A 27,727-nucleotide genomic window follows, 5' to 3' on the forward strand; every position below is an offset into this window, starting at 1 on the left:
CCTACTGGTCAATCTTGACATGCTTTTTAAAAACAAAACCACCTTATGCTTATACTATCGTTCTAACAAATGAACTGGACTTTTCTTGGTATACCTCGGACAATAATCTATCACTCTTTTGTTAACGACTTCTAGAATCTTTCCCAGCAAACAATATACTGGCCTCTTTTGTTCACAAATTCTGAGCGTCGTTTATTGATAAATAACACACAGTGTCACCACAATAATCTGACATAAATTTGTTATCGCCTTTTGGAAACCACCTGTGTGGACGGTTTCAGAAACGATTTCAGTCTCGTGTGCTCAAGGTACACAACATGAGATTAACTCTGAAAAAAAAACCCAATCGGTTAGTAATTACTGTATGCCTTCGAAAACATTAACCCACTATTTTTCTCCTTTTTTTATATTTGTCATAAAGACTAATAAAGACAAGACTGTGGGTCGTGTCAAGGCGACCAAGAGACAGTCTAGAGCCTTGTTCATTGTCCCCTCGAACAGGATGGATTAAGTTATCACCGCTAATCGCCCTCTACAAAATCCGTCTCTTTTTGATTTCACCAGTGTAGTGGAATTGGTCACCACTCTAAACTGACCACTTGAGACATGATGACGTGTCTTCTTAGTCTATCTGCAGTGGATAGAGGACATCGTGTCTCTTCATGAAAATAGATTTTCAATTTCTACCTTTTTTGGGGTGTTCACGACATGGTCAAATACTTATAATAATGATTATCACGAGAAATATATATATATATTTTTTTTCTTCAATTTTATTTTTGGAAAAAATGAGCATGTTTATTTTAAAATAGTTTAATCTTTGGATCTTTGCTTTTTTAACTCCCCATCTCTCTCTCTCTCTCTCTCTCTCTCTCTCTCTCTCTCTCTCTGTCTATATATATATATATATATATATATATATATATATATATATATATTCCTATCTCCCATTCTCTCACACTCTCATTATTTTGTTAATATACGAAAAGCACACACACACATACACATACACACACACACACACACACACATATATATATATATATATATATATATATATATATATACATATACACACACACACACACACATATATATATATATATATATATATATATATATATATATATATATATATATATATATATATAATGGCAACAAATCTTTCCCATAGTAATTTGCAGTCATTAACATTTAAAATTTGTTTTAACTTATTTCTTATTTTTTAACCTTAAAGTATTTATTATCGTTGCCGCTTGTTTGAAATATTGCCCGTGTTAAATTATCTTGGCCACAAAACTGTCTCATAAACCTTCAAGAAGAGAACTGCGCGTTCCGTTATTTTATGACCACCGTCGATCAAGTTCCAACTCGATGTACCCAAAGTTCCAGACACTAGCTCCACCCCTATATCCCTCTAACGAGGCTATTTGACTCAGGCGTTTGTCAACTGTCGTGACAGCAACGGCTTAAATATTTATTGTCGGCGCGGTTGCTAGTACAAATATCTAGTCAGCTCTCTTTTTTTTCCCCTTCTTCTTCTTCTTCTTCATGATTCTAACCGCGCACCCTTGGCACCTTTGGCACCCGCGAAAAAGTCGGAAGAGTGTGAGGCACAGATAAATAGTCCTCGATCCAACAAACGTATCACTCGGCAAAGCTAAAATCTCGTGCTCGCCTCCTCAATACTTTGTGGCCCTTTTTCAGATTTTGGTTCTTTTAGTTTTTCGCCCTTCACGTCAAAAACATCATTAGATAAAAATGAGGGAAATCGTTCACATGCAGGCTGGCCAATGTGGCAACCAAATTGGAGCCAAAGTAAGTTTATTTTATTTTTATTTTAATTGTTAAAATAGCATTGGTCTTTCACACCTATTTATGTCTACAAATTTTTGGTAAAAAAAGAAAATTTGTTCCAATGCTTTAAAAAGTCTGAAAACAAGATTTACCAGCGGGAGTTTAACCACTCTAATTGTTTTGTTGTCTGACGCTTCTAAATACGTGGAAAGTTGATCGATTACTTGAACTCATCATTGTGACTAGTTATGCCATAAGTAAAACGCAACATCATTACAGTTTTACTTGTTTGCCATTCTCAAAAAATAGATATGGATATAGCCAGCAAATACATACTATTGGATAACTGTAAGCTGACTTGTGCACTTCTGCAACGTTTTGTTAATGGGTGAATTGGATTCAATAGTCTGATGTCACGTCGCCCAGCAACGGTGGCCATCGTGGTTCTAAACAAAGAAAATCGATACTTTTTATTCTTCATGCTGGCTAGAACTTTTCATATGTCTTGTGATCAGAATGTGTAAAAGTCAAAACATGATCAGATTTATAATTTTTCCCCCTCTGGATACGCGTTTATGCTAGTAGGAAAAGTATTTCATAAGGGCGTCCGCCATTGTTCCGATAGTTTAGAGCCAGTTACTAAGTTACCATGCGTCATTACGAGGGAAGTGACGTTACGACTGTTGAAGCGTATTAAAGATACAATGGGGAAAAAGATCAAACATTTATATAGCGCAATGTCCACTAAACGGACTCAAAGCGCTTTTCAAGTCCCTAGCCAAGAAATAAATCGATAAATAATGTACCCAAACATTAGATATTGTTTGCATTTTGTATATTAACTAATAAAAACTCCCGAATGTATAAAAATAATCATGTCAAACGAATGTTGATTGGGAAAAATTATACAACGAATCTCCACTTCGACACTTATTTGTGGGTTGGATTTTTAATAATTTGAAACGGTGATACTATGTATACAAATAAATAATAATGTGAAATTGAATGTAAGCTTCAATTTTATTACAAAAATAGATCAAATGAACGTTTCGGGTTTCCCCTTTATCAACCAAACAGGATGAATGAAACACCACAGATGAATGAGATAATGTGGTAGTGGCGTAGTTAAGATGAATAAACAAAAGTACTACTACTACTGCTACTACTACTACTACTACTACTACTACTACTACTACTACTACTACTACTACTACTACTACTACTATACTACTACTACTGCTACTACTACTACTACTACTACTACTACTAACTACTACTACTACTACTATCTACTACTACTACTACTACTACTACTACTACCCACCTACTACTCTACTACTACTACTACTACTACTACTACTAACTACTACTACTACTACTACTCTACTGCTGCTGTGCTACTACTACTACTACTACTACTACTACTACTACTACTACTACTACTACTACTACTACTACTATACTACTACTACTACTACTACTACTACTACTTTATACTACTACTACTACTCTACTACTACTACTACTACTACTACATACTACTACTACTCTACTACTATACTACTACTACTACTACCCTCTACTACTACTACTACTCTTCCCTCTTCTCCCTTTCCCCCTCCTCCCCTCTTCCCCTCTCCTCTTCTTCTTCTTCTTCTTCTTCTTCTTCTTCTTCTTCTTCTTATTCTTATATATGTACAAATAGTGCCGAAAAGTGACTTTAAAATGGGACACGGAGATACGTATTTACATTTAGTATTTAGACGTCCAGTAGAAAATTGCATCGCGGGACTCCTTTTTTTTCTTAAAATTTTTTTTTTACAAAATCTATAATTAGAACGATCATGTGAGAAATACTTGATGAGTAATGCGTAGTGCGTGATACGTAGTATGACCTGCTAAGTCTCTCTAATATCATTCTGAGGGAACCGATAACAACTCACTCAATCCTAGAGATTTTTGCTACTTTTCAAAATTGGAAAAAATGTATTAAAAATAATAGATAATTTTATTCAACTGTCATTAACATGTAAAAACTAAAAACATTAGCTTTGATACTACGCCTATAATTTTTCTCAGAAAAATGTAATAAATAGGCATGGGGTACGGATATAGTGTTAGGGTTGAGTGAGTTAAAGGTTCAAACGCATTAAGTCTACGGGCAGATTTATGTTTACAACGTTAGATTCCGTTATATAAAAATAACAACGTCCATTGTAATAATTACATGTAGATAAGATAAAAAATGTAATTTATGCATAGAAATGCAATGAATTTAGAGGAAAATAATTGACAGGTGTAAATGGAATCGAGTGTAAAAATGTTTTATTCCGTGATCAATCAGAGTTAAAATGCATTAAGTAGGCCTAGATATACAATTCTCAAAATTTATATAACGAGGTCGGTAATACCTTTTAAGGAATCTCTGGGTCTGTGTTAGGAAACAAATAAACACCTATGATCTTGGTTTAAAGTAATCAATTTAACACTTACAAGCTTTGGGGAAAGGAGAGAGAGGGAGGGAGAGAGAGAGAGAAAGAGAGGAGAGAGAGAGAGAGAGAGAGAGAGAGAGAGAGAGAGAGGCAGATAGTGAGAGAGAGAGGCAGAGAGAGTGAAAGAGAGATAGAGATAGAGATAGAGAGAGAGAGAGAGAGAGAGAGAGAGAGAGAGAGAGAGAGAGAGAGAGAAGGGGGGGGGGGAATCCTGTCAGCATTTATTTGTTTGTGTTTTTTGTTGTTGTTGTAATTTTTTGTTTGTTTTATGAGGGTTTTTTATTTTATTTTTGTTTTGTTTTCGGGGGAGGGGTGGTGATGGTTGTTGTTTCTCGTTTTGTTTTATTGCATTAGCCGGTTCTCAACTGGTTCCAATCGTATCTCCAAAACCGGAAACATATAGTTATGATAGGAAATAAAAAATCCAACGAAAAAGAAATTCATTTTGGCGTTCCTCAGGGGTCTGTTTTAGGCCTAGTCTTGTTTGTTTTGTACACATCCCCGCTAGGAAAAATTATTCGTGACTATGGGCTTGATTATCATCTGTATTCCGGCGACAGTCAAATTTATGACACCAATCCAACCAAACAAATTGCAACATCGATCGAAAAATGTGAACAATGCATAAACAACATACAGACTTGGATGTGTAGAAATCGTCTCAGATTAAATGGAGACAAGACTGAAGTTCTTGCAATCGGGAGCAAAAACAACATTTTAAAAAATCGAAAACTCCACGATCACAATCGACAACAACAAAATAAATCTTGTATGCACCGTGAAAAATCTAGGTATCATTCTGGACTCTGAGCTGCCCATGAAAGATCAAGTGAAAGGCATTAAAAGAAAACTTGTATTTGAATTGAAAAAGATCCGCTCCATCAGGGACTTTATTGCCCAACAAGCGTGCAAGCAGCTTGTAACTTCTATTTTATTCTAAAAAATGGACAATTGTAATGCTTTACTCTTCGGTACGACGTCAGAAAACATCAAGAGCCTGCAAGGAGTTCAAAACAATGCCCCGCGCCTTATCATGATGAAGCAACACCCATACTCTTCAACCTTCACTGGTTACCAGTGCGTGAGCGCATCGATTACAAGGCAGCCATTTGCGTTTACAAATGCCTCAACAATCATGCCCCGAATTACATCCAGGAACTGTGCACAGTTTATAAACCACCTCGGACACTGCGGTGGTCGGCATCAAACGACCTGCTTGAAATACCCAGGACCAAATTAAAGGCTGGAGAAAGACCTTTCTCCCACTTTGCCCCTCTTCCTTGAAATTAACTACCTGCTCCACTAAGAAAATCCCCATCACTGAACATTTAAAAATCGGTTAAAAACATACTACTTTCAAAAAGCCTATGGTTTGTGATCGGCTGTAAATGCTTCTTGCGTACCTGTCATGAATGTGTTGTGTTGCAAGTATATTATTTATGTGGTACGTGTGGATGTGGATGAGTGTGTGTGGTATTGGCGTGTTTGAGGAGGTGGGTGGTGGGAGAGGGTTGTAGTTAGTGTGTATTTTTCTCTTTCTATATGGCAATTATTATTTGTAATGCGCCCAGAGCTTCCAACCAGGGGGATAGGTTGCGCATTATAAATGTGCATTATTATTATTATTATTATTATTATTATTATTATTATTATTATTATTATTATTATTATTATTATTATTATTATTATTAATATTATTATTATTATTATTATTATCTTTTGTTTTGTTACTTGGTTTTTGTTGTGTTTTTTTTCGTTGTGTTTTTTTTTTTTTTTGGTTTTGTTTGATTATTTTAAAGAAATTAGGCCCTTATCGGTCTTTGCAGCTGATGTTTGGGTTGTCTAAGACTTTTTTTTTGCGACAGATCCTATCAAAATCCCCTAAGGATGTATAAAGGCAATTTAATCTATATTTATTTTATTCATCTGTTTATTTATTTATTTATTTATTTATGTATATATTTATTTATTCTTTTAAAAAAAGTTTATTTTTATACTCATCTAATTCTAACAAATTATATTGTAAAATAACCATAAATGAAGTGAATAGAGAAGTGCCATAAGACAATAGAGAAGAAAATGAAACAATTGGAGAAATTGAATTATAAAATCAAAATTATCAGATTAGGAAATATCACACGATCATTCTCATTATTTAAAAACTTGAGCTTGAGATTTTGTATAGCGCAATTTCCACTAAACGTGCCCAACCGGATTTACAAATGGTCCCTGACCAACAGCAACACGTAACATATACAAAGAGACGTGACGCCTGTTAGGCGATATTACAATTTTTTTCTGACAGAGACAACACTATTATCGACCTGGTACTCATTTTATACTTAGGTACGGTGAGAGAACGTGAGTAAAGAGCCTTTTCCAAGGACTCAACTATGCACCGAGCGAGGCTCGAACCTAGGACCTTCCGATCCGAAAGCGAGTGTCATACCACAAGACCACATAGCCGCACAATTGTCTAAATCTGTAACTATCACAAAAGGCTTGGCTATTACATACAAGTTTCTAAGCTACCAAGTGTGTGTATGATATTCACAATCGTGTCCGTAACAGTTGGATAGCTATAGACTCGAAATGATACTCATGATTACACTACAAAGGCGTCCGTATCAATAACAATTTAATACATTTCTTACTTGCCATAATCATTGAGTCATAATGATATTTAACCGAAGTGATTCCGATGATAACATGGACTATGATCAGTACGGGTATCGCCATAAACAACCAATAACCCTTTAAAGGCGGGACCCTATTATACTCTAAATTGACATATACTATAATATTGGCAATTTCACCAAGATAGAAATGACAACGATGCAACTTGGTTTCAAAGAAACTGTTACTTACTCGTAGCCTTCGTCAACTCATCGCCTGACAATGCCCCAAAATATTTATCAAAAGACAAGTCGACAATCGCAAAAGAAATCAAATTAAATGGTGTTTGGTATTCAATAATTCAATTATGGGATCGTTTGTTGAGCACTCCAAACGACAACTCACTCGACGGTGCACTAATCTATACATAACGTCAAAAGACAAGTCCTGGTGTCAGGCTATGTTAAGGCTATATACTTCCTCCTTGAAAAAAAAAAAACCCCAAAAAAACAAAAACAAACCAAAACCAAAAAAAAAAACAAAAACAAATACAAAAAACAAACACACAAACAACAAAAAAACAAACAAAAATAAAACCAAAAAACAAAACAAAACAAAACCAAATAAAAAAGCCAAAACAAAACAAAAATAAAACAAAACAAAAATAAAACAAAACAAACAACCCCCCCCCCCAAAAAAAAAAAAAAAACCCCAACAAAACAAAACAAAACAAAACAAACAAACAAAAAAAAAAAACAAAAAAAAAAAAAAACAACCAAAAAACAAACACACAAACCAACAAAAAAACACTAGGTCTGCTATAATGGAATAAACGAAAACACCTTGGTCTGCTATAATGGAATAAACGAAAACACCTAGGTCTGCTATAATGGAATAAACGAAAACACCTAGGTCTGCTATAATGGAATAAACGAAAACACCTAGGTCTGCTATAATGGAATAAACGAAAACACCTAGGTCTGCTATAATGGAATAAACGAAAACACCTAGGTCTGCTATAATGGAATAAACGAAAACACCTTGGTCTGCTATAATGGAATAAACGAAAACACCTAGGTCTGCTATAATGGAATAAACGAAAACACCTTGGTCTGCTATAATGGAATAAACGAAAACACCTAGGTCTGCTATAATGGAATAAACGAAAACACCTAGGTCTGCTATAATGGAATAAATGAAAACACCTAGGTCTGCTATAATGGAATAAACGAAAACACCTAGGTCTGCTATAATGGAATAAACGAAAACACCTAGGTCTGCTATAATGGAATAAACGAAAACACCTAGGTCTGCTATAATGGAATAAACGAAAACACCTAGGTCTGCTATAATGGAATAAACGAAAACACCTTGGTCTGCTATAATGGAATAAACGAAAACACCTTGGTCTGCTATAATGGAATAAACGAAAACACCTTGGTCTGCTATAATGGAATAAACGAAAACACCTAGGTCTGCTATAATGGAATAAACGAAAACACCTAGGTCTGCTATAATGGAATAAACGAAAACACCTTGGTCTGCTATAATGGAATAAACGAAAACACCTTGGTCTGCTATAATGGAATAAACGAAAACACCTTGGTCTGCTATAATGGAATAAACGAAAACACCTAGGTCTGCTATAATGGAATAAACGAAAACACCTTGGTCTGCTATAATGGAATAAACGAAAACACCTTGGTCTGCTATAATGGAATAAACGAAAACACCTTGGTCTGCTATAATGGAATAAACGAAAACACCTAGGTCTGCTATAATGGAATAAACGAAAACACCTTGGTCTGCTATAATGGAATAAACGAAAACACCTTGGTCTGCTATAATGGAATAAACGAAAACACCTAGGTCTGCTATAATGGAATAAACAAAAACACCTTGGTCTGCTATAATGGAATAAACGAAAACACCTAGGTCTGCTATAATGGAATAAACGAAAACACCTAGGTCTGCTATAATGGAATAAACGAAAACACCTAGGTCTGCTATAATGGAATAAACGAAAACACCTTGGTCTGCTATAATGGAATAAACGAAAACACCTTGGTCTGCTATAATGGAATAAACGAAAACACCTTGGTCTGCTATAATGGAATAAACGAAAACACCTTGGTCTGCTATAATGGAATAAACGAAAACACCTTGGTCTGCTATAATGGAATAAACGAAAACACCTAGGTCTGCTATAATGGAATAAACGAAATTGGCGTCACTTTCCTCAAAAAAGTTGACATGTCTTAGCTAGCTCTTTGTTATTTTTTTAAGACAACCCGAAAGATGATCAGTTTAGTTCTCACGAAACCATCTCTACCAGACTATGAACTTTTAAGGTAACACATAGCCTAGTTGTGTGTTTCGTTTACGATTGTTTTGGCAAGAAGAGATGGTGAGCATTTAGATTAAACGCACATCATCAATACGCAGGTATAGATAGACCGAAGTTGACGTCACTCAGGTCTTCCTTATTGTTTTTTGCCATCCATGTTTATGAGTAATTCTCACTAAACTGTATTAACCAGACTATAAACGTTCCAGCTTACACACAGTTTTTTTGTGTTAGTCCGTTATATTTCCGAATGGCAATGTTGTGAGTTTCTTAACCAAGCGAACAGCATCTATAATGAATGAAGAAATTATGAATTGTATGACATTTATTCCTGCAGCCAAAGGGTTAATATCTTTAAGTACCCAAGAGGGCGCCTTTGATCTGAAGTTTGTTACAAATCTTATCAGGTCGAATCCCAGTGTTGTCCATTTCTTTGACATACCTGCATAGACACTCTCCCTGAAATTTAACCCACTCAACCCTAACACCGACTATATCCGTAGCTTACCCAGGTTACTTTTACCCCATGCCTATTTATTACATTTTTCTGAGACAAATTATAGGCGTAGTATCAAATATAATGTTTTTTAGTTTTTACATGTTAATGATAGTTGAATAAAACTATCTATGTACATGCTCATGTTTATACATTTTTTCAAATTTTTAAAAGTAGCAAAAATCTCTAGGATTGAGTGAGTTAACTTTCTATCAAAACCATCCCGAAAAGGCGTATGAAGAGAATTTTTTTGTGTGATGGGAATTTGATTCAATAGTCTGATGTCTCGTCGCCCAGCAACGGCGGCCATCGTGGTTCTAAACAAAGAAAATCGGTAATTTTTATTCTTCATGCTGGCTAGAACATTTCATATGTCTTATGATCAGAATATGTAAAAGTCAAAACATGATCAGATTTACAATGTTTCTTTTTCCTCTGGATACGCTCTTCGGAGAAATATTTCATAAGGGCGTCGACATTGTTCCGATAGTTTAGAGCCAGTTACTAAGTTACCATGCGTCATTACGAGGGAAGGGACGTTACGACTGTTGAAGCGTATTGCTGTCTAACATTCAAGTCCAAGATTGCAATATTGAATTTATATGCATATTCCACCGCGCATTTTAATGGATATTATGCTCAGTGTCATTCACAATGCTTTATTTATTACCATTTATTATTATGAAGCAGGCCTTGACCCTTTCCTTACCACCCATATTCAGAATTTTCCCTAAAATTTCACACCCACCCAACACAAATATTTTTTTTCTTACTCAAACAGAAAAGCAACAAACACATTCTATACATAATATTGATTAGCAAGATGAACTCTACAACACAGTGTCACGTTTTTTATAGCTATAATAAAACATTTTTCTTTAAAAATTGTGTGATTTACAAAAGAAGTCTGAATGATAAAAGTGCTGGTTGGATCGTAACGAATATGACGATTTTCCTATAGAGTTGGTAAGGACAGGGTTAAAGGCGTTAATTTTGTATAAGAAGTCTTACAATATCTACTACCTATAAAAAGCTACTCATACACATCTGAGTTGATTGTGTGTGTGTGTGTGTGTGTGTGTGTGTGTGTGTGTGTAGTGCCTTATCCGAGAACTCAACACATTAATCAGATTTCATGATCATTTTTACCCATCCAGTAACTGACAGTGCTCATTATCGCTTGACTTTTTACAAGTATTAGTAATTGAAAATCACCAGACCAGGCCCTAGAGTTAGAGTATACAATGGTCTCTTTAATGTAAAACGGTGATCTCGTCAAAATCCAAACTCTAAAGAGCGTGTTGCAATTTTGTTAATTCATAGTGTGAGTACGAATATGTCTTAGTGAAGGATTGAAGTAAATAATTAGCTGTGTGTAAGCGGTTAGGCGTACTATTTATCAGAGTGCTAATGCAGAAACGGGGGCTCAAACGGCAACTTGCACTGAAAAAAAAGTTGTCAGTCAGAGCCATTAGGCCCATGGAGCAGGAGTTAATCCCGGTTCCTATAGTGTGAAACTGACAATAGCTTGCAAATTGCTTGCAATCCTTTGGGAAGGACGCTAATATATCGCAAAGTACTTTCCGCCAAGTCTAACAGACTTATATACCCATTCACTGATGGGTGGAAAGGGAATCAGAAAAAATCTCGACTGCACCCAGGATCGATCTTGGTCCCTTTGCGTGTGAAGCGAGTGCTCTACCAACTGAGCTATCGCATCATACACCCCACCCACCCATAACTTGCACTGAAAGACATGAAAATACAGTTAGATATGACCAGCAACCATAGTGGAATGCGCGAACAATTAATTATGATGATCTATGTACTTAGTGAAACCATCGTAATGCTCTAGATCAATAAATTAGGTTTGATTTTATTGATTAAAAACGTTCACATGTTACACCAAAAAAGTGAGCTTTTATATAGCGCAATATCCACTAAACGTGCTCAAAGCGTTTTACAAGGAAGGGGTCCCTGGTCAACAGCAACACTTAACATGTAGGACGAGACATGACGCCTGTTAGGCGATATTACAATTTTTTTTTCGGACAGAGACAACACTGCTAACGGTCAGGTACTCATTTTACACCTGAGTACGATGAAAGAATGTGAGTAAAGAGCCTTTTCCGAGGACTCAACTATGCGCTGAGAGAGGCTCGAACCCGGGACCTTCGACCCGAAAGCGAGTGTCATACCACTAGACCACACAGCCGCACCATATATATATATATTCGGTTTGATTTTGTTGATTAAAAACGTTCACTTGTCACACCAGGTACCTGGTTCAACCTTATGTCCTTCCATTGTTCAAGATTTGAAAAGCAACAATTGCAATAACGTCACGTCTAACAACTAACAACCAACCGGGCTGGGTCACTTTTACCTGTCAAAGGTACCACAGCCCACCTGCTGGTGACAGAAACACGCATACCTAGCTTTGGTGATCATTGAGACTATAAGAGAAAATTGTCTTATCTTAATCTGTCAATCCCGCAGGATAAATTATGGCAATTGCAAGAGCTTTATTTGAAAAGGGAAACGTGAAAGGCTTTATAACCAAATACTGAGACGACTACTCTATAAATAAAGCTATTTAATGGCGGCCACATTCTCACACCTTCTTACACAATGTTTATCATAAGCGATAATGTCGTACATGTAATATCGGTAGGCAATGGTCACCAACAAACTACCATGTCTGGTATTTCAAATGAATGTCGATTGTATTAATACATGTATAACTAATATAATTATATAATAAACGGAATTGTTTGAAATAGCCTTCAACTTTCTGCTGATGAACTTAACCTCAACTTATCATATTAAGAGTTCTATTTTCTTTACTGTTTTTTGCGAAGAGAGTAATAATTACTACAATATGATTCAGGCATTGATGAACCCAGAGTCGTATCGTTGTTAATGTTCTCTTTATGGAAACGGTTACATCTGCAGTTATAACCAAAACATACATACCATAGAAAAATTTACGACTTGAAAAAGATACGATCCACTCAGTCTATTTTTGATCTATAAAAACCTACGTATTTATTTTGGTCACATTTTCTCTCGCTGTAACTGCCTTTGGTATGAAGCAGTGATAAAGATTCAAAAAAAAAAAAAAAAAAAAAAAAAAAAAAAAAAAAGAAAAAAAAGATAAAATCATGCAGTATTCAAAACACATGCTAAATGGCCACTAATGTAAAGTCAACAACGAAAAAAAGGAAGGAAATAACGATAATAATTGTTTACATTCAAGCACAATGCATCGATTAAATCAAAAATCCCCAAACAAACCAATCTTAAACTCCAAAATATGTATTTCATAGTCAGGACTTGTACCAAAATTACTTCAATCAGCTACTTTATATCAATGCATTGTTCGACTAATCCCAAATCTACAATATTCTATTAAAAGACTTGACAACCCGTCACATTTGATTCGTTCCAACGATCTTATCGTTCCGTTTGTTTGGGGGCTCGAAACAATCCACCGCCTTTTCAATGGCCTTGTTGGTCTGCGCGTTTTGAAAAACCGGAATAGGATAGCCTTGTGATTCTATCGGAGCTGCTAAACCCTCTCCTCTTAATCGATTGAAAGCCTCAATAATCGGCCCTTTTAACGACCGGTCTTCCCAGATAAACTTTGGGCAAACAGAGCGGGCCAGCTATATTTAATTGAGCTCTAAGTTTGTCTGACTTGGTTACTGCCATTTTGGCGAAATCGTACATTATTTTCAATATTTTTCAGAGAGAAGCGTTGTATGAATATTGTTACAGTCTCTTTATGATTGTAATATGTTATTTTTGTACCAAAAATCACCCAACAGGAGTTGCGATACTATTTAAATAGTAAAATGACAATTCTCTCTTGACCTTATCAAAAGTTGAAAGTTTGTAAAAGAGGAAAATGATTCTTATATAATGATTAAAATGTAAACACAACACTCCAAAACAATAGAGGTCAAAACAAAAAAAACAACAAAAAAACAAAACAAAACAAAACAAAAAACAAAAACAAAAAACAATCCCCCCCCAAAAAAAAAACAAAAACAAAACACAACAACAACAAAACAAAAAACAAACAAAAACAAACAAAAAAAAACACAAAAACAAACAACCCCAAACCCCATAAAATAATCAAACAAAAGACAAAAACAAAAAACCAAGCCAGAACAACAACAAATGTTATTTATACCTCGCATGTACCTATGTTGCGCCTTGTAAAAAGTATTTGGCTAAGGTAACTTGATATTATTGGTTTCGTTTTATTTAAGATTTTTAACAAAACGTCTCGTTAAATTACAATCAGCCCTGGTTTGTCAAATTATTTGAAGCTAAAATTCGTATCACCAATAAATTTATTCTAAACGGTAACACCTTTGTTGCTTGACCACATCTCCTCATTTCTATCATCAAATCCGTAAAGTAATCTTTTCCTAGATTCGTGGGATCACCACGTTATTTCACTAACGAACTTGTTCAAACTTGTTATAATTAATCTTTAGCTTCAAGTCTGTAACATTGTAAGATTGGTCCGCACCCGTTGTTCAGAATTGGCTACAAAATCACCTCTAGATCCACGCCTCCACTTACAACACAAACACAGAGAAGAAATAAAATATGAACATCTCAAAAGCCCAGTGTACAACATAAATACTCCTGAATATCAGCCTTAAATAGAAAAAAATAATATGATACCAATCAGCACAACCTTATACTTATTCCTTTTTAAATCAAACAATTTCATATTATGACCATTTCTCAATAATGATGAGATCACCAGCTACTGTTTAAATGATTGTCCCCCGTAATATTTTGATTTTAATGCAGGAGACAGACATTTTAAAAAGTCTCTCATTGATGTAAGATACAAGAAGAAAGTATTTCCGTTTTTAAAAAATTTCTTCGTAATAAAGCCATCTGTACCGGGCTGTTGTCATGAGGAGAAACAATAGTTCAATGTCCCTCGTGGTACTAGAATTCATGATTAATACTGCTGTACTCTGGAACAACATGTCTTGAAATTTTGTCCTGAAAACTCGTCCTTCACATATCGATCAATTAAAATGACTCTCGTCTTGGCTCTAAGAGTTTTCACCAAGACGAGGGTTATTTTAATCGATTTATATATTATATTTGATGACGAATTTCCGGCCAAGGTTTTAAAGACGTACTTTAGGCAATTGAGCAAACGATCGCCACTCTCACTATGGAGATACAGATACAAAGAAACCGTTTGAAATTATACACCGTGCTCTCATATCTGACTTATACTTCCTCTGAGGAAATCTTACAGTATTTATTCTTGGAGTATCATATTTCACATCGCGAAACGTAACAAAATCCTTAATGTAAAGTTCACAAGTACCCTATCATATTTAGTCTAGTCCTCCTAATTGCCATTGGCACTTCTCCTTTATTGGATTTACAGAAATGTATGGCGTAGTAATCTCATTCAAGATATGCTCAGGTCCTCTGGTCATTGAATATGTTGTTTCAGGAATAAGATATTACAAAGTCATGCTACGCTTAAATTCCTACAATAAGGACATTTGAACATGCTCGGTAAAAGACCATGACACTAAACGTAGCCTTGTTGTGACAAAAAATTAGCGTTTGAATCAATAAAAATCAACCATGCGATATATTAGGCATGGGCTATCGTTGTGGAGACCTGAAATAACAATTAGCGAATGCAACAAAAATATTTCTTCGGCTAGTTTCTCCCAACCGAGGATTTTAGGCACCTCTGAGTTCATTCTGTTAATTACAATTCATGTCTTTGGACGAGCTTGCTTTTTAAGGTTGGCTGAACACGAGGGAAGAACCTTGGAGGCTGTACCATACGGAGATAGATCTTTATTGATTACTGACAATGTAATTATCAGTTATTTTGTTTTGGGAAAAAAAAAGATTACAAGATAATTCAGTAATTCTTAAAAATCTAATTACAGCAATCTTGTTTAACCTATCTCTCTGTAATTCCAAAAACAGTGGTGGCACAAATTATGCTTATACAAAAAAATCAAAAAGAAGAGAGAAAAAAAACACAGAAAGGTAGAAAGAGAAAGAAAATAAAGACAACCCCCCTCCCCTCAACAAAATGCATGAATACACACACAAACACACACACTCACACACACACACACAAACACAAACGCGTTCTCTCTCTCCCTCATCCCCCTCTTTCTCTCTCTCTCCTCTCTCTCTCTCTCTCTCTCTCTCTCTCACACACACACACACACACACACACACCCACACACAACACAAACACTCGAAGACACTATAATATCTTTTTTTAATTTGGTAATCTAAACCATTTTACCAAGACTGATTATTTTAAGCATTTTGCTTATGCGAACTGTTTTGAAGTTCTTGATTATCCAGAAAATTTTGTTGCGCAGCTGAATTTAAGTTTGCTCATTAACCAAGGGTTGTAGTAAGACTGCTTTTGATTTCCTTTAATCCCGATGACGAGCAAACAAACCAACAACAACAACAACAACAAAAAACATAATATTATATGGCTGTTGGTTGTCACTGAAATAAAAGTGTAGCGACTAAGCGGAGATCGTGTGCGATTAAGCGGAGCGATTACATATTTATCGATTTAAAAAATCCGTTTTTCGGTAATGTGTATAAGCGGAGTGTGCGATTAACCGATGTGTGATTAAGAGGAGTGAACTGTAATAATTTTAGTAGCAGTAGGAGTACTTGTGGTAGTAGTGATAGTAGTAGAAATAGTAGTAGTGGTAGTGGTAGTAGTAGTAGTAGTAGTAGTAGTAGTAGTAGTAGTAGTAGTAGTAGTAGTAGTAGTAGTAGTAGTGATAGTAGTAGAAATAGTAGTAGTAGTGGTAGTAGTGGTAGTAGTGGTAGGAGGAGTAGTAGTAGTATTAGTAGTAGTAGTAGTAGTAGTAGTAGTAGTAGTAGTAGTAGTAGTAGTAGTAGTAATAATAGTAGTAGCAGTAGTAGAAATAGTAGTAGTAGTATTAGTAGTAGTAGTAGAAGTAGTAGTAGTAGAAGTAGTAGTAGTAGTAGTAGTAGTAGTAGTAGTAGTAGTAGTAGTAGTAGTAGTAGTAGTAGTAGTAGTAGTAGTAGTAGCAGCAGCAGCAGCAGTAGTAGTAGTAGTAGTAGTAGTAGTCATAGTAATAGTAGGGGAAGTTGTAAGAGCAGCAGCAGTAGTAGTAGCAGCAGCAGCAGCAGCAGCAGTAGTAGTAAGTGTAGAACTGTTGTGACACTAGTAACGCAAATATATTATGATTAATTGAAAGTTTGCTGCAAATCGCCATGCGGTTTGCAATGACTACTTCAGTTTCAAACTGAAGTAGTGATTGAAAACTGTATAACGATTTGCTGTTGTATAGCGATCGGTCGTTGCTATGTAGATAAGAAAGAAAACATTTACATTTTCTTTCACAACACTGCAATCTAATTTACTAATAAAAATCATAATATTTTATTGCTAGACTCCCGCGGAACCAATAATTTAAGGCTGGGTTTAGTTACAATAGATCCTGGACGGCCTGTCACTCCACACACACACACACACACACACTCACACACACACACACACACACACATATATATATATATATATATACACACACATAGACAGACACACACACACACATATATATACACACATAGACACACACACAAACACACACACATACACATACACACATAGAGAGACAGACACACACACACAAACACACGCACACACATACACACACGTAATTGACATGTCAAAATCAGAGAGATCAGTGAGAAGTCGGTGTCAATTTGACAAATGACTGACTGTCATGTTCACATTGTGAACGAATTACTGCCGAGGACGTCTCCTTATCTTCATTACGTGGTATGATTCTCATAATAATATTATGCTTTGTCAGTCAAGAGAACTTTAAATTCCTCATTTCTTCAGGTGTTTAGGGGTAGGGGAGGGAGAATGGGGAGGATATTAATAGTTAAAGTTTGGGTGGGTGAGAAATGTCTGCGGATCTTGTAATTTCAACTCTTAATTTGGTTTTGTAATAAAATATATTCTTTCATACACTAACTCTCTCTCTCTCTCTCTCTCTCTCTCTCTCTCTCTCTCTCTCTTTCACTCTCCCTCCCCTCCTCTCCCTCTGATTTTCTGCTGTTTTTCAACCACCTTTCCTTTCTAACTCTCACTTCCCCACCCCGCCTCTTTCTCGCTGTGTTTTAATGTTTCATTTCTCAATGTTCATCTTGATGCCCTTCTTTCTTTCTTATTTTTTTTTTTTTAAAAAAAAGCTTATTCCATCTTCTATCCTTTCCACCCTTTATCCATTTCCTCTAACCTATATCTCATTCTATCTCACTATACCCCCCCCCCCCCCTCATTTCCGCTCTCTCATTTATTAACACCAGTTGTCACAATAAGATTCTAAACAGTCATGCAAAATTATAATCAAGAGAGCAAATAAGCAACTTGCTATTTTCAGACAGTTTAATGAGGCCTATGTTTTGAAATTCCATTACAGCAATGAGCCCATAACAAATTGGGTTACCAGACCTGTAAATGAAAACACGTCGAATTTTTAAATAATAAAACCTACGTCGTCCAACCTTTTCAGGATTTTTGTGACCCGTCATCTCAATCTGTACTTTGTTGGTGTGAACCATTTGTCAAATATTGATATTAAAGTATAGCTGATGCTGTTTGCAATGCTATACTTTCTTCTTCTTCTTCTTCTTCTTCTTCTTCTTCTTCTTCTTCTTCTTCTTCTTCTTCTTCTTCTTCTTCTTCTTCTTCTTCTCCTCCTCCTCCTCCTCCTCCTCTTCCTCTTCCCCCTCTTCCCCCTCCTCCTCTTCCCCCCCTTCCTCCTCCTCCCCCTTCTTAATCTCTTCCTCCTTCTCCTCCTCTTCCTATTCCTCTTCCTCCTCCTCCTCCTCGATTTGATTGATACACGGTTTGGTAATCGATGCACACTCTTGATGGTGTATTCATTAAGAGAAACAAAATTCATTGTCATTTAATTTGTTCATTGTTAGAACAGTATCTGCTTCATTCTCATGTTGCATATAATAATGTGTCTCTTTTTGACGAGTTGATTTCCTACAATTTGCAATTGAGCATGCCGAAGAGATTACGATTGAGGACAATAGATCATTTTATGGTTTGTTTAATGCTTTAAAATCAAACAAAAGAAATCTGTTTAGTGTGTATTCCGATCAGTAAACGTCATGATAGATTGATATCATAGACAGCGGCGTAAAATCATTTAAGTGGTCAAGCTTAATAGAGTTACTCATAACTAGAATGGGAGGGAGAAAAGGGAAGAATGTATATATATATATATATATATATATATATATATATATATATAGAGAGAGAGAGAGAGAGAGAGAGAGAGAGAGAGAGAGAGAGAGAGAGGAGAGAGAGAGAGAGAGAGAGAGAGAGAGAGAGAGAGGCGGGGGTCTATCTCCTTTTCTTTTTGCTTCTCCCGAGAGAGTGCGAGAATCCAGCGGATTCGTCTCGTTTGCATAGATTTGTCTTTCCTTAATTATTAATTGTTATCTGTAGCAATATCGTTGCTATGAATAAGAATCCCCAGTAAAGTCAGGTTTGTATATATGACGTTTCTTTTGCCTTCTGATTTTCTACACATTGGCGAAGAGTACGATCTGAATTAGTAGTATGAGAGAGAGAGAGAGAGAGAGAGAGAGAGAGAGGGAGAGAGAGAAAGAGAGATAGATAGATAGATAGATAGAGAGAGAGAGAGAGAGAGAGAGAGATAGATAGATAGATAGAGAGAGAAAGAGAGATAGATAGATAGATAGATAGAGAGAGAGAGAGAGAGAGAGAGAGAGATATTTGCATAAATTCAAATTTGCTGGAATTTTCAAAATTTCATACTTAATATATTTTTAATTGAAACATATTTCTCCCCTTTTGCCATGGTCGAAGCGAACAGTCAAATCAAATCAACAACGTAACTTTTCATTTCTAACAATATAATTTTTTAATGTTGATTCGGTCATTGAATCCGCCTCACGACAGAACGAAATAAGTCTTGCGTAAAATGAGCAATTCAATGAAGTGTCCGGGAGTTCCAAAGTTCTTTGGTGTACAAATCACAGGGATTAGACGGAAGGAAAAAAGTTGGAATTCAATTGACCCCGAGATCCTTAGAAAACTGTCAAAGGATTAACTTTACAAACTTCTATTCAAGAGAGGATTTAGTTTCAAAAGCTTGTACTTAACGTTACCTATCGAAAGTCGAGGCTTTTTTCTTCCTCTGTTGTATGTAACGGGGCAATCAATTTAATCTAGCTATCACGCGTATGGAATTTAAAGAAAAAAGGATATATGATAGTAAAAAAAAAAAAACCCAACAATTAAAAACGTGGAAATAACACGACATTTATTGTACACATAAAACTACGTGGTTCTTTCTTATAAAAGGTTTTATCATTTTTTCCCCGAAAGCACATTAGTGACCCGGAATCCATATCATTAAATAAAGCGAACAACGCCGATACTGCCAGGTCGCTATGATCGACAGTGCCATACAAAACATTGGCTGTCCGCATAATCAGCTAGCGAGCCGAAATCCCTGCAATACTGACAATATTAAGAATTAGACAAGATGATTGTGGTTGACATTGCCGAGTATTTCTCATCTTGATTTTTTAAATAAACATGCCAGACGTTGTACTAACCATACCGTACAATAGGATCAAATATTCTATAAGCAGAAAGAAAAATACAATCCTCTCCTTACCACCTACTGGAAAATCGTCACATTTGTTACGATGCACCCGTCACCTTTCTCATCCAGATTTCATTTCTTTTTGCCATAGTTATAAAAGCTTGACATTCTGTAATAGAGTTCATATTGGCGAACAATATTATGTATAGAATGTGCTTGTTGCTTTTCTGTTTGAGTGGGTGGGTGTGAAGTTTTGGGGAAAATTCTGAAAATGGCTGGTAAGGAGAGGGCTAAAAAATCATCCCCAAATTATGATCAACTTTCCCTGAATGGGTAGTCAAGAGGGCTTTGTTTTTTTATTGATGTTTTTTTCCCCTTGTTCTTTGTTTTTTTCTGGATATAATATTTCTTGGAGCATTCTCTCTATTTTGTCCGGCGGTGTGTTGTTGACACCAATGCTTGTTCACGAATGGGTTGAGATCACCACATTGTTTGTGTATAGTTTATGATTTGTGACTCACCGACTCAAAACAGTATTATATCTGCATGGTTTCGATGTTGAAAATTGCATTTATAACCAAAAACATCAGAGGTGAATTGAGTTTATGTTGTTTTATTGAGGGGTGGGGGGGGGGGGGGCTGAAGATAGGATTTGAAAGCGCAAAAAATCAAGATTTGGTATAATTGATCATCTTGATTTTCAACTGACTTTTCGGTATCTATTTCACCCCGACATAATACCTGATTGAAGCGATTCGTCACATATGTATGATATACGTTTTGCCACCATGAAGGAACGAGCATTTGACTGGACTGTATGTCAGGAATAACAGCTAGAATAAAATACATACAAAGAATGTTTTACGCTCAGTTCCTTCCTCTTTCAACAATAGAAAGCATTACGTACCTCGATACGGCATTCGATATTTTGACAGCTTTTTTATAATCGATTTCACTGCAACAAACAATAAAACATCTTACAGGTTCTCTAATGTGAACTGGTAGCGTCCACCATCGTGCCAAAATACTAGAAATCGATTACAACTCTCACTCACTGAATGGGGTGATTGATTGGGTTCTACTAATTGCCGTCCGGCGTAATTTGAGGAGCTTTCGGAAGGTGGAAGACGTCTGGAAAGGTTCGTACAGGTCTGAAGGTCTCAGGATGGCTTTGGATCGGGAATGCTTTAGATGACCTCTGGATGGCTCTCCTGGGCCGCCGGACGGCTCCGGACGGCAATTAGTAGGACCGGATTGATTCGACGATTTGTTACTTACTTAATGTGGAATTTGAAATAAATAATAAGCAATTCCTCAAACGATTTTGTTGAAGTTAAAGTTGGATTTCAACTTTCCACCTATCTGGCAGAAGACTGTTCCCAAAAACTTGTTGGTTTTAGTGGAAAACACCTGTGGGATATTTTACACGCCACGTTACAGGGTGTCAATAATAAATCTTTGATTTACAACCAGACGAATGCTATGATCGTGTGCCAAGGTGTAACCGTTGTAATGACGAACAACGCTACAAAACAAGCCACAGACCACGGAGCGCGAACAATGGGCAGGGGCGTTAACTGTGTGCCCCATCATTAAACACGAGTTATATATATCATTACTGCCCCTAATCTGGACATTAGTATGAGCCTCCGTGCTTTCAAGACCTCCATGGGTCGTCACGCAAAGCACCGAGCATAGTATGTATCTACACACACACATTTCTACCTAAAATACTTGCTCTCTAAAATACTGGCAACTGAAGTTTTCCTGTCGAAGATATTTTGAAAGAATGTCTTACTTCAAGGTTTATTGGCTCCATAAATACCCGGGTTGGTTTACTCTGTTACGTTCCCGTCAAGGCAAGTGATAAAAACGGCCTATAATGACCACGGCTATAGTTTGTACTGTTAACGTTTAATAATAGGAGGATTGGTTAAGCTACAGTGCTGAGTTGTCATATTAATCCCTGTAACAATGCATCAAGTGATTTCTTCTTAATTTTGATAATCCACCCTTGGAAAATCCTTTTTATCATATCGTAGCAATACGTGATAATATATTTGATAATCATAGACGTTGCCTGACTTGTGGTTTATGGGACGTCATTATTGCAGAAGAAGAACTGAAGCTTTGTGCGATTTGAAAAAGAAATCGGAAGTGGCTTAATAATATAGACTGTAAAATGGATTTGGAATGGATTTCTCTCCCCCTCCCCCGCCCCTTTTCTCCCAGCCTAAGGATAAGACCGGGAACAACGTATTTTTTTGTTCCATGCTCTATGTAGCCCAAGTAGCCAATTCTTGACTTTGAATAAATAAATAAATACAATTTGCGCCAGTCTCCACTGAACGTGGCTTTACAAGACATAGTTGACCCGAGAATTTTGAGAAAACCAAATGTTACAGTTATGCTGATAGGCACTTATGTTGGTAACAACAAGATATGAAGTGAGTAGAAAAGTGCCAGAAGACAATAGAGAATAAAAAAATTTTTCGCGGCGGTGGTGGGGTTTGAACCTGCGACCTTATTGGTACGACAACTCCGCCTGGCAGGTGAGAGCGTGGCTCTACCGTGTGAGCTATCCACGAACACAAAAAATATTCGTTTCAAACCCAAAGTCATTTCTAGATCCCTCTCTCACCCACTTCTTGAGATCGCCGAATTGTTCACCACCATCGCGAAGTAATTTTGACCAGCAGTTAAGCTTAATAGCCAATATTCCATCACAAACATATAACATAGAAACGATTGAGACATTGAGTATGCTCCGGTGTATGGGGTGAATTTTTAATTCAGAAAAGTGAGTGGAGCAGGCACTTATGTTGGTAACAACAAGATATGAAGTGAGTAGAAAAGTGCCAGAAGACAATAGAGAATAACATTTTTTTTCGCGGCGGTGGTGGGGTTTGAACCTGCGACCTTATTGGTACGACAACTCCGCCTGGCAGGTGAGAGCGTGGCTCTACCGTGTGAGCTATCCACGAACACAAAAAAATATTCGTTTCAAACCCAAAGTCATTTCTAGATCCCTCTCTCACCCACTTCTTGAGATCGCCGATTCGTTCACCACCATCGCGAAGTAATTTTGACCAGCAGTTAAGCTTAATAGCCAATATTCTCATCACAAACATATAACATAGAAACGATTGAGACATTGAGTATGCTCCGGTGTATGGGGTGAATTTTTAATTCAGAAAAGTGAGTGGAGCAGGCACTTATGTTGGTAACAACAAGATATGAAGTGAGTAGAAAAGTGCCAGAAGACAATAGAGAATAAAATAAGGTCGCAGGTTCAAACCCCACCACCGCCGCGAAAAAATTTTTTATTCTCTATTGTCTTCTGGCACTTTTCTACTCACTTCATATCTTGTTGTTACCAACATAAGTGCCTGCTCCACTCACTTTTCTAAATTAAAAATTCACCCCATACACCGGAGCATACTCAATGTCTCAATCGTTTCTATGTTATATGTTTGTGATGAGAATATTGGCTATTAAGCTTAACTGCTGGTCAAAATTACTTCGCGATGGTGGTGAACGAATCGGCGATCTCAAGAAGTGGGTGAGAGAGGGATCTAGAATGACTTTGGGTTTGAAACGAATATTTTTTTGTGTTCGTGGATAGCTCACACGGTAGAGCCACGCTCTCACCTGCCAGGCGGAGTTGTCGTACCAATAAGGTCGCAGGTTCAAACCCCACCACCGCCGCGAAAAATTTTTTTATTCTCTATTGTCTTCTGGCACTTTTCTACTCACTTCATATCTTGTTGTTACCAACATGAGTGCCTGCTCCACTCACTTTTCTGAATTAAAAATTCACCCCATACACCGGAGCATACATCAATGTCTCAATCGTTTCTATGTTATATGTTTGTGATGAGAATATTGGCTATTAAGCTTAACTGCTGGTCAAAATTACTTCGCGATGGTGGTGAACGAATCGGCGATCTCAAGAAGTGGGTGAGAGAGGGATCTAGAAATGACTTTGGGTTTGAAACGAATATTTTTTTGTGTTCGTGGATAGCTCACACGGTAGAGCCACGCTCTCACCTGCCAGGCGGAGTTGTCGTACCAATAAGGTCGCAGGTTCAAACCCCACCACCGACGCGAAAAAAATTTTTATTCTCTATTGTCTTCTGGCACTTTTCTACTCACTTCATATCTTGTAGTTATGCTGATACCAATGGAATATGAAGAACTTGGTTTTGAAATATCAAGGAAAAGTTAATCTAACATAATATGTTGTCTTCAGTCTAGACTTCAAGCTCAAACTAGTTTGAGCACTTTTGGTAAAGACCAAGAGAGCATTCAAGATTGTTGAGGCCTTGTTCCGAGAATTTTGTTTCATTTTTCTTCCTTAAGTGGTATGTCGTGAGCAGGAGAACTCAAGATGGCCCGTGCACTTTCAGTTGAAAGTTAAGGGATATCCTAGTCTACGCGTGGCAATGAGCACTGATATATTTTCTTGCTTTATATTCTTCTTCTTCTTCTTCTTCTTCTTCTTCTTCTTCTTCTTCTTCTTCTTCTTCTTCTTCTTCTTCTTCCTCCCATTCCTTCTCCTTTTCCTCCTCATCCTCCTTCTAACTCCACCACTTTACATCATTGCAAAGCTCTTAGACTTAGACTTACAGAGTCTTCATTACATTTTAATTTCGATCTTTAATTTATTTTTTGTGTGTCCTCTGTGTCCCCTCTTTTCACCAGTTCTGGGAAGTCATCTCTGACGAACACGGCATCGACCCCACGGGAACTTATCACGGTGACTCGGACCTACAGCTGGAGAGAATCAATGTCTACTACAATGAAGCCACAGGTAGTCATCATTAAAAGCATTACAATCTTCCAGGGACTTGAAGTCTCTGTTCCAGTCAGTCGATCCGCTTACAATTTTAAAGTATCTGTAGGAATGAATGTGAACTCCTGCAGAAATTGTAAATAAATATTTTTAAATAACAAACATGTAACTATTATGGTTTTATAAAATTATATTACAACAGTATTAGCACGACTGAGCAGCTATGGCCCCTCAAGGCCGATAAAAAATTGATAAAAGCCAGAAACGGGCGCTTAAATAACCTAAATAGTGTTGAAAGCGCCGTTAAACACCTAAAAACAAACATAAACGAGGCAACAAATCTCTACGATGTTTTGGGATAATTTCTTGTCTTTTTATTTCTTGCCTTCCCTGGCATTGTTTTCAGATCTTAACATTATAACAAAAATAAACCACCCCTTTATTTTAGTTATAAAATGGTAGAATGAGATTGATCATCAGTTAGCATATTATACTTTATGAACTTACCTTGCATATTTCAAAATAATACTGACTTTGTATGGAACGGACATTTGGTTCATTTTGACTTATTGTGGAAATATCAATTTTTATGGAGAACCTTAAACATTGTTAACTCTTTAAAATACGCTATAATAATAATAATTCATTTTAATATCATTTGCTTAGAATTATACTACTTTTTCTATGATATCTTTGCAGGTGGAAAGTACGTCCCAAGAGCTGTTCTCATTGATCTTGAACCTGGAACCATGGACAGTGTCAGATCAGGACCATTCGGACAAATCTTTCGCCCAGATAACTTTGTATTTGGTGAGTAGATAATCGTTTAGAAAAAAAAATACTCAGAACGAGGACGCAAATAATAATCAAGAGTCATAAGGCCCATGGAGCAGGAGTTTGTTCCTGTTTCTGGAGCGTCAAACAAACAGTAATGCAATGTCTTTAAAAAATGAGCTTTTATATAGCGCAATATCCACTAAACGTGCTCAAAGCGCTTTACAATGGGTCCCTGGCCAACAGCAACATGCAACATGTAAGACGGGATATAACGCCTGTTAGGCGATATTACAATTTTTTCGGACAGAGATAACGCTGTCAACGGCCAGGTACTCATTTAACACCTGAGTTCGGTGAGAGAATGTGAGTAAAGAGCATTTTCCAAGGATTCAACTATGCGCCGAGCGAGACTCGAACCCAAGACTTTCCGATCCGAAAGCGAGTGTCATACCACAAGACCACATAGCCGCACAATGTCTTCAGCAAAGTACTCCCCACCACATTTAACAGATCCAGCACTGTAGGGAATGAGATTAAAGCGGAAGAGTAGCGTCTCTTGATTGGACGTCACCGGTGGAGAAGTTATTTGTAAAAAAAAAAAAACAACTGGAAAGCGCTTCAAATAAAAAAAAAAATTATTCATATTTCTGTACAAAAATGCATATCGTAATCAACGTTATGCATTTTTGTACATAAATATGAATAATAAATTTTGTATTTGGAGCGCTTGGCTTGTAGTTGGTTTGTTTACAAATAACTTCTCCACCGGTGACGTCCAATCAAGGGACGTTACTCTTCCGCTAATCTCATTCCCTATATGGACACCACTTGGTGAATCAAGAGGCTAGAAATAACGTTGTCTCTACCTGAGGAGGGTTAAGTGACTATTCGTATCCTAAATTATGAGAAATAGGATATGGAAGAACGTTGAATCCTTGGCATGATAAGACGTCTTCTATAGTATTTCTGGATTATACGGTTTCGTACTTCTTTTTACAGTTTCTGTAGTTTGCTGAAGATGGGTTCGAGTCCGAAACATTCCTTGTAACTTATGTATAGATAGTATGCGCTTGGCTAAGAAGCTCATAACATTGCCATCCGGAAGTATACCGGATCAACACACAAAACTGTGTGTATCCATGAACGTTTATAGTCGGGTTAATACAGTTCAGTGAGCATTACTCATAAATGCGGATGGCAAAAAACAATAACAAAGACATGAGTGACGTCATCTTCGACCTATCTATACTTATTTATTCATACATGTTCAATGTTTTTTTTCTGATAAGAAATTTTGAAGGGTTTTTTTATGTATAGAGAAGGTAACTAGATAGAATGCTGGTATATCTCATCTATGAATATCAAAACACAAACATGTGTTCAAATTACTAATTATTACTACTCATCAGGTCAAAGTGGAGCCGGAAACAACTGGGCCAAAGGTCACTACACAGAGGGGGCGGAGCTTATTGATTCAGCTTTGGATGTTGTGAGGAAAGAGGCGGAAGGATGTGACTGTGTCCAGGGATTCCAGGTAGAGGAGATTTAGAGAGTTACAGATTACATATTTCACCTAAAAGTCCTCATTTTTGACCCCTCGTCTCAAAACGGTATTATGTCGGGATGGACCAGATGCTAAAAAGTCAAATTATAGTTAAACTGGTCAAAAATATGACACATTGGTATTTAGCACAGTAAAATATGATATTCCTTCTCCTCTACAAA

General features: G+C 36.6%; 1 protein-coding gene across 1 annotated transcript in view; it reads left to right on the forward strand.

Moving 5' to 3' along the window:
* Positions 1-1,432: 1,432 nt before the first annotated feature.
* The window catches only part of LOC144971486 (tubulin beta chain-like), a 38,685-nt gene continuing 12,390 nt past the window's right edge, over positions 1,433-27,727 (forward strand). Inside the window, exons 1-4 of the mRNA XM_078912447.1 lie at positions 1,433-1,818; positions 25,135-25,243; positions 25,925-26,035; positions 27,412-27,536. Coding sequence (XP_078768573.1) covers positions 1,762-1,818; positions 25,135-25,243; positions 25,925-26,035; positions 27,412-27,536 — 402 coding nt within the window. The 5' untranslated portion in view covers positions 1,433-1,761. The remainder of the gene's footprint in view (positions 1,819-25,134; positions 25,244-25,924; positions 26,036-27,411; positions 27,537-27,727) is intronic.

The sequence above is a fragment of the Berghia stephanieae genome, chromosome 4 (assembly GCF_034508935.2).
Source record: "Berghia stephanieae isolate SIO BIC M18660-M18661 chromosome 4, UCSD_Bste_1.3, whole genome shotgun sequence".
Classification (NCBI taxonomy): Eukaryota; Metazoa; Mollusca; class Gastropoda; order Nudibranchia; family Aeolidiidae; genus Berghia; species Berghia stephanieae.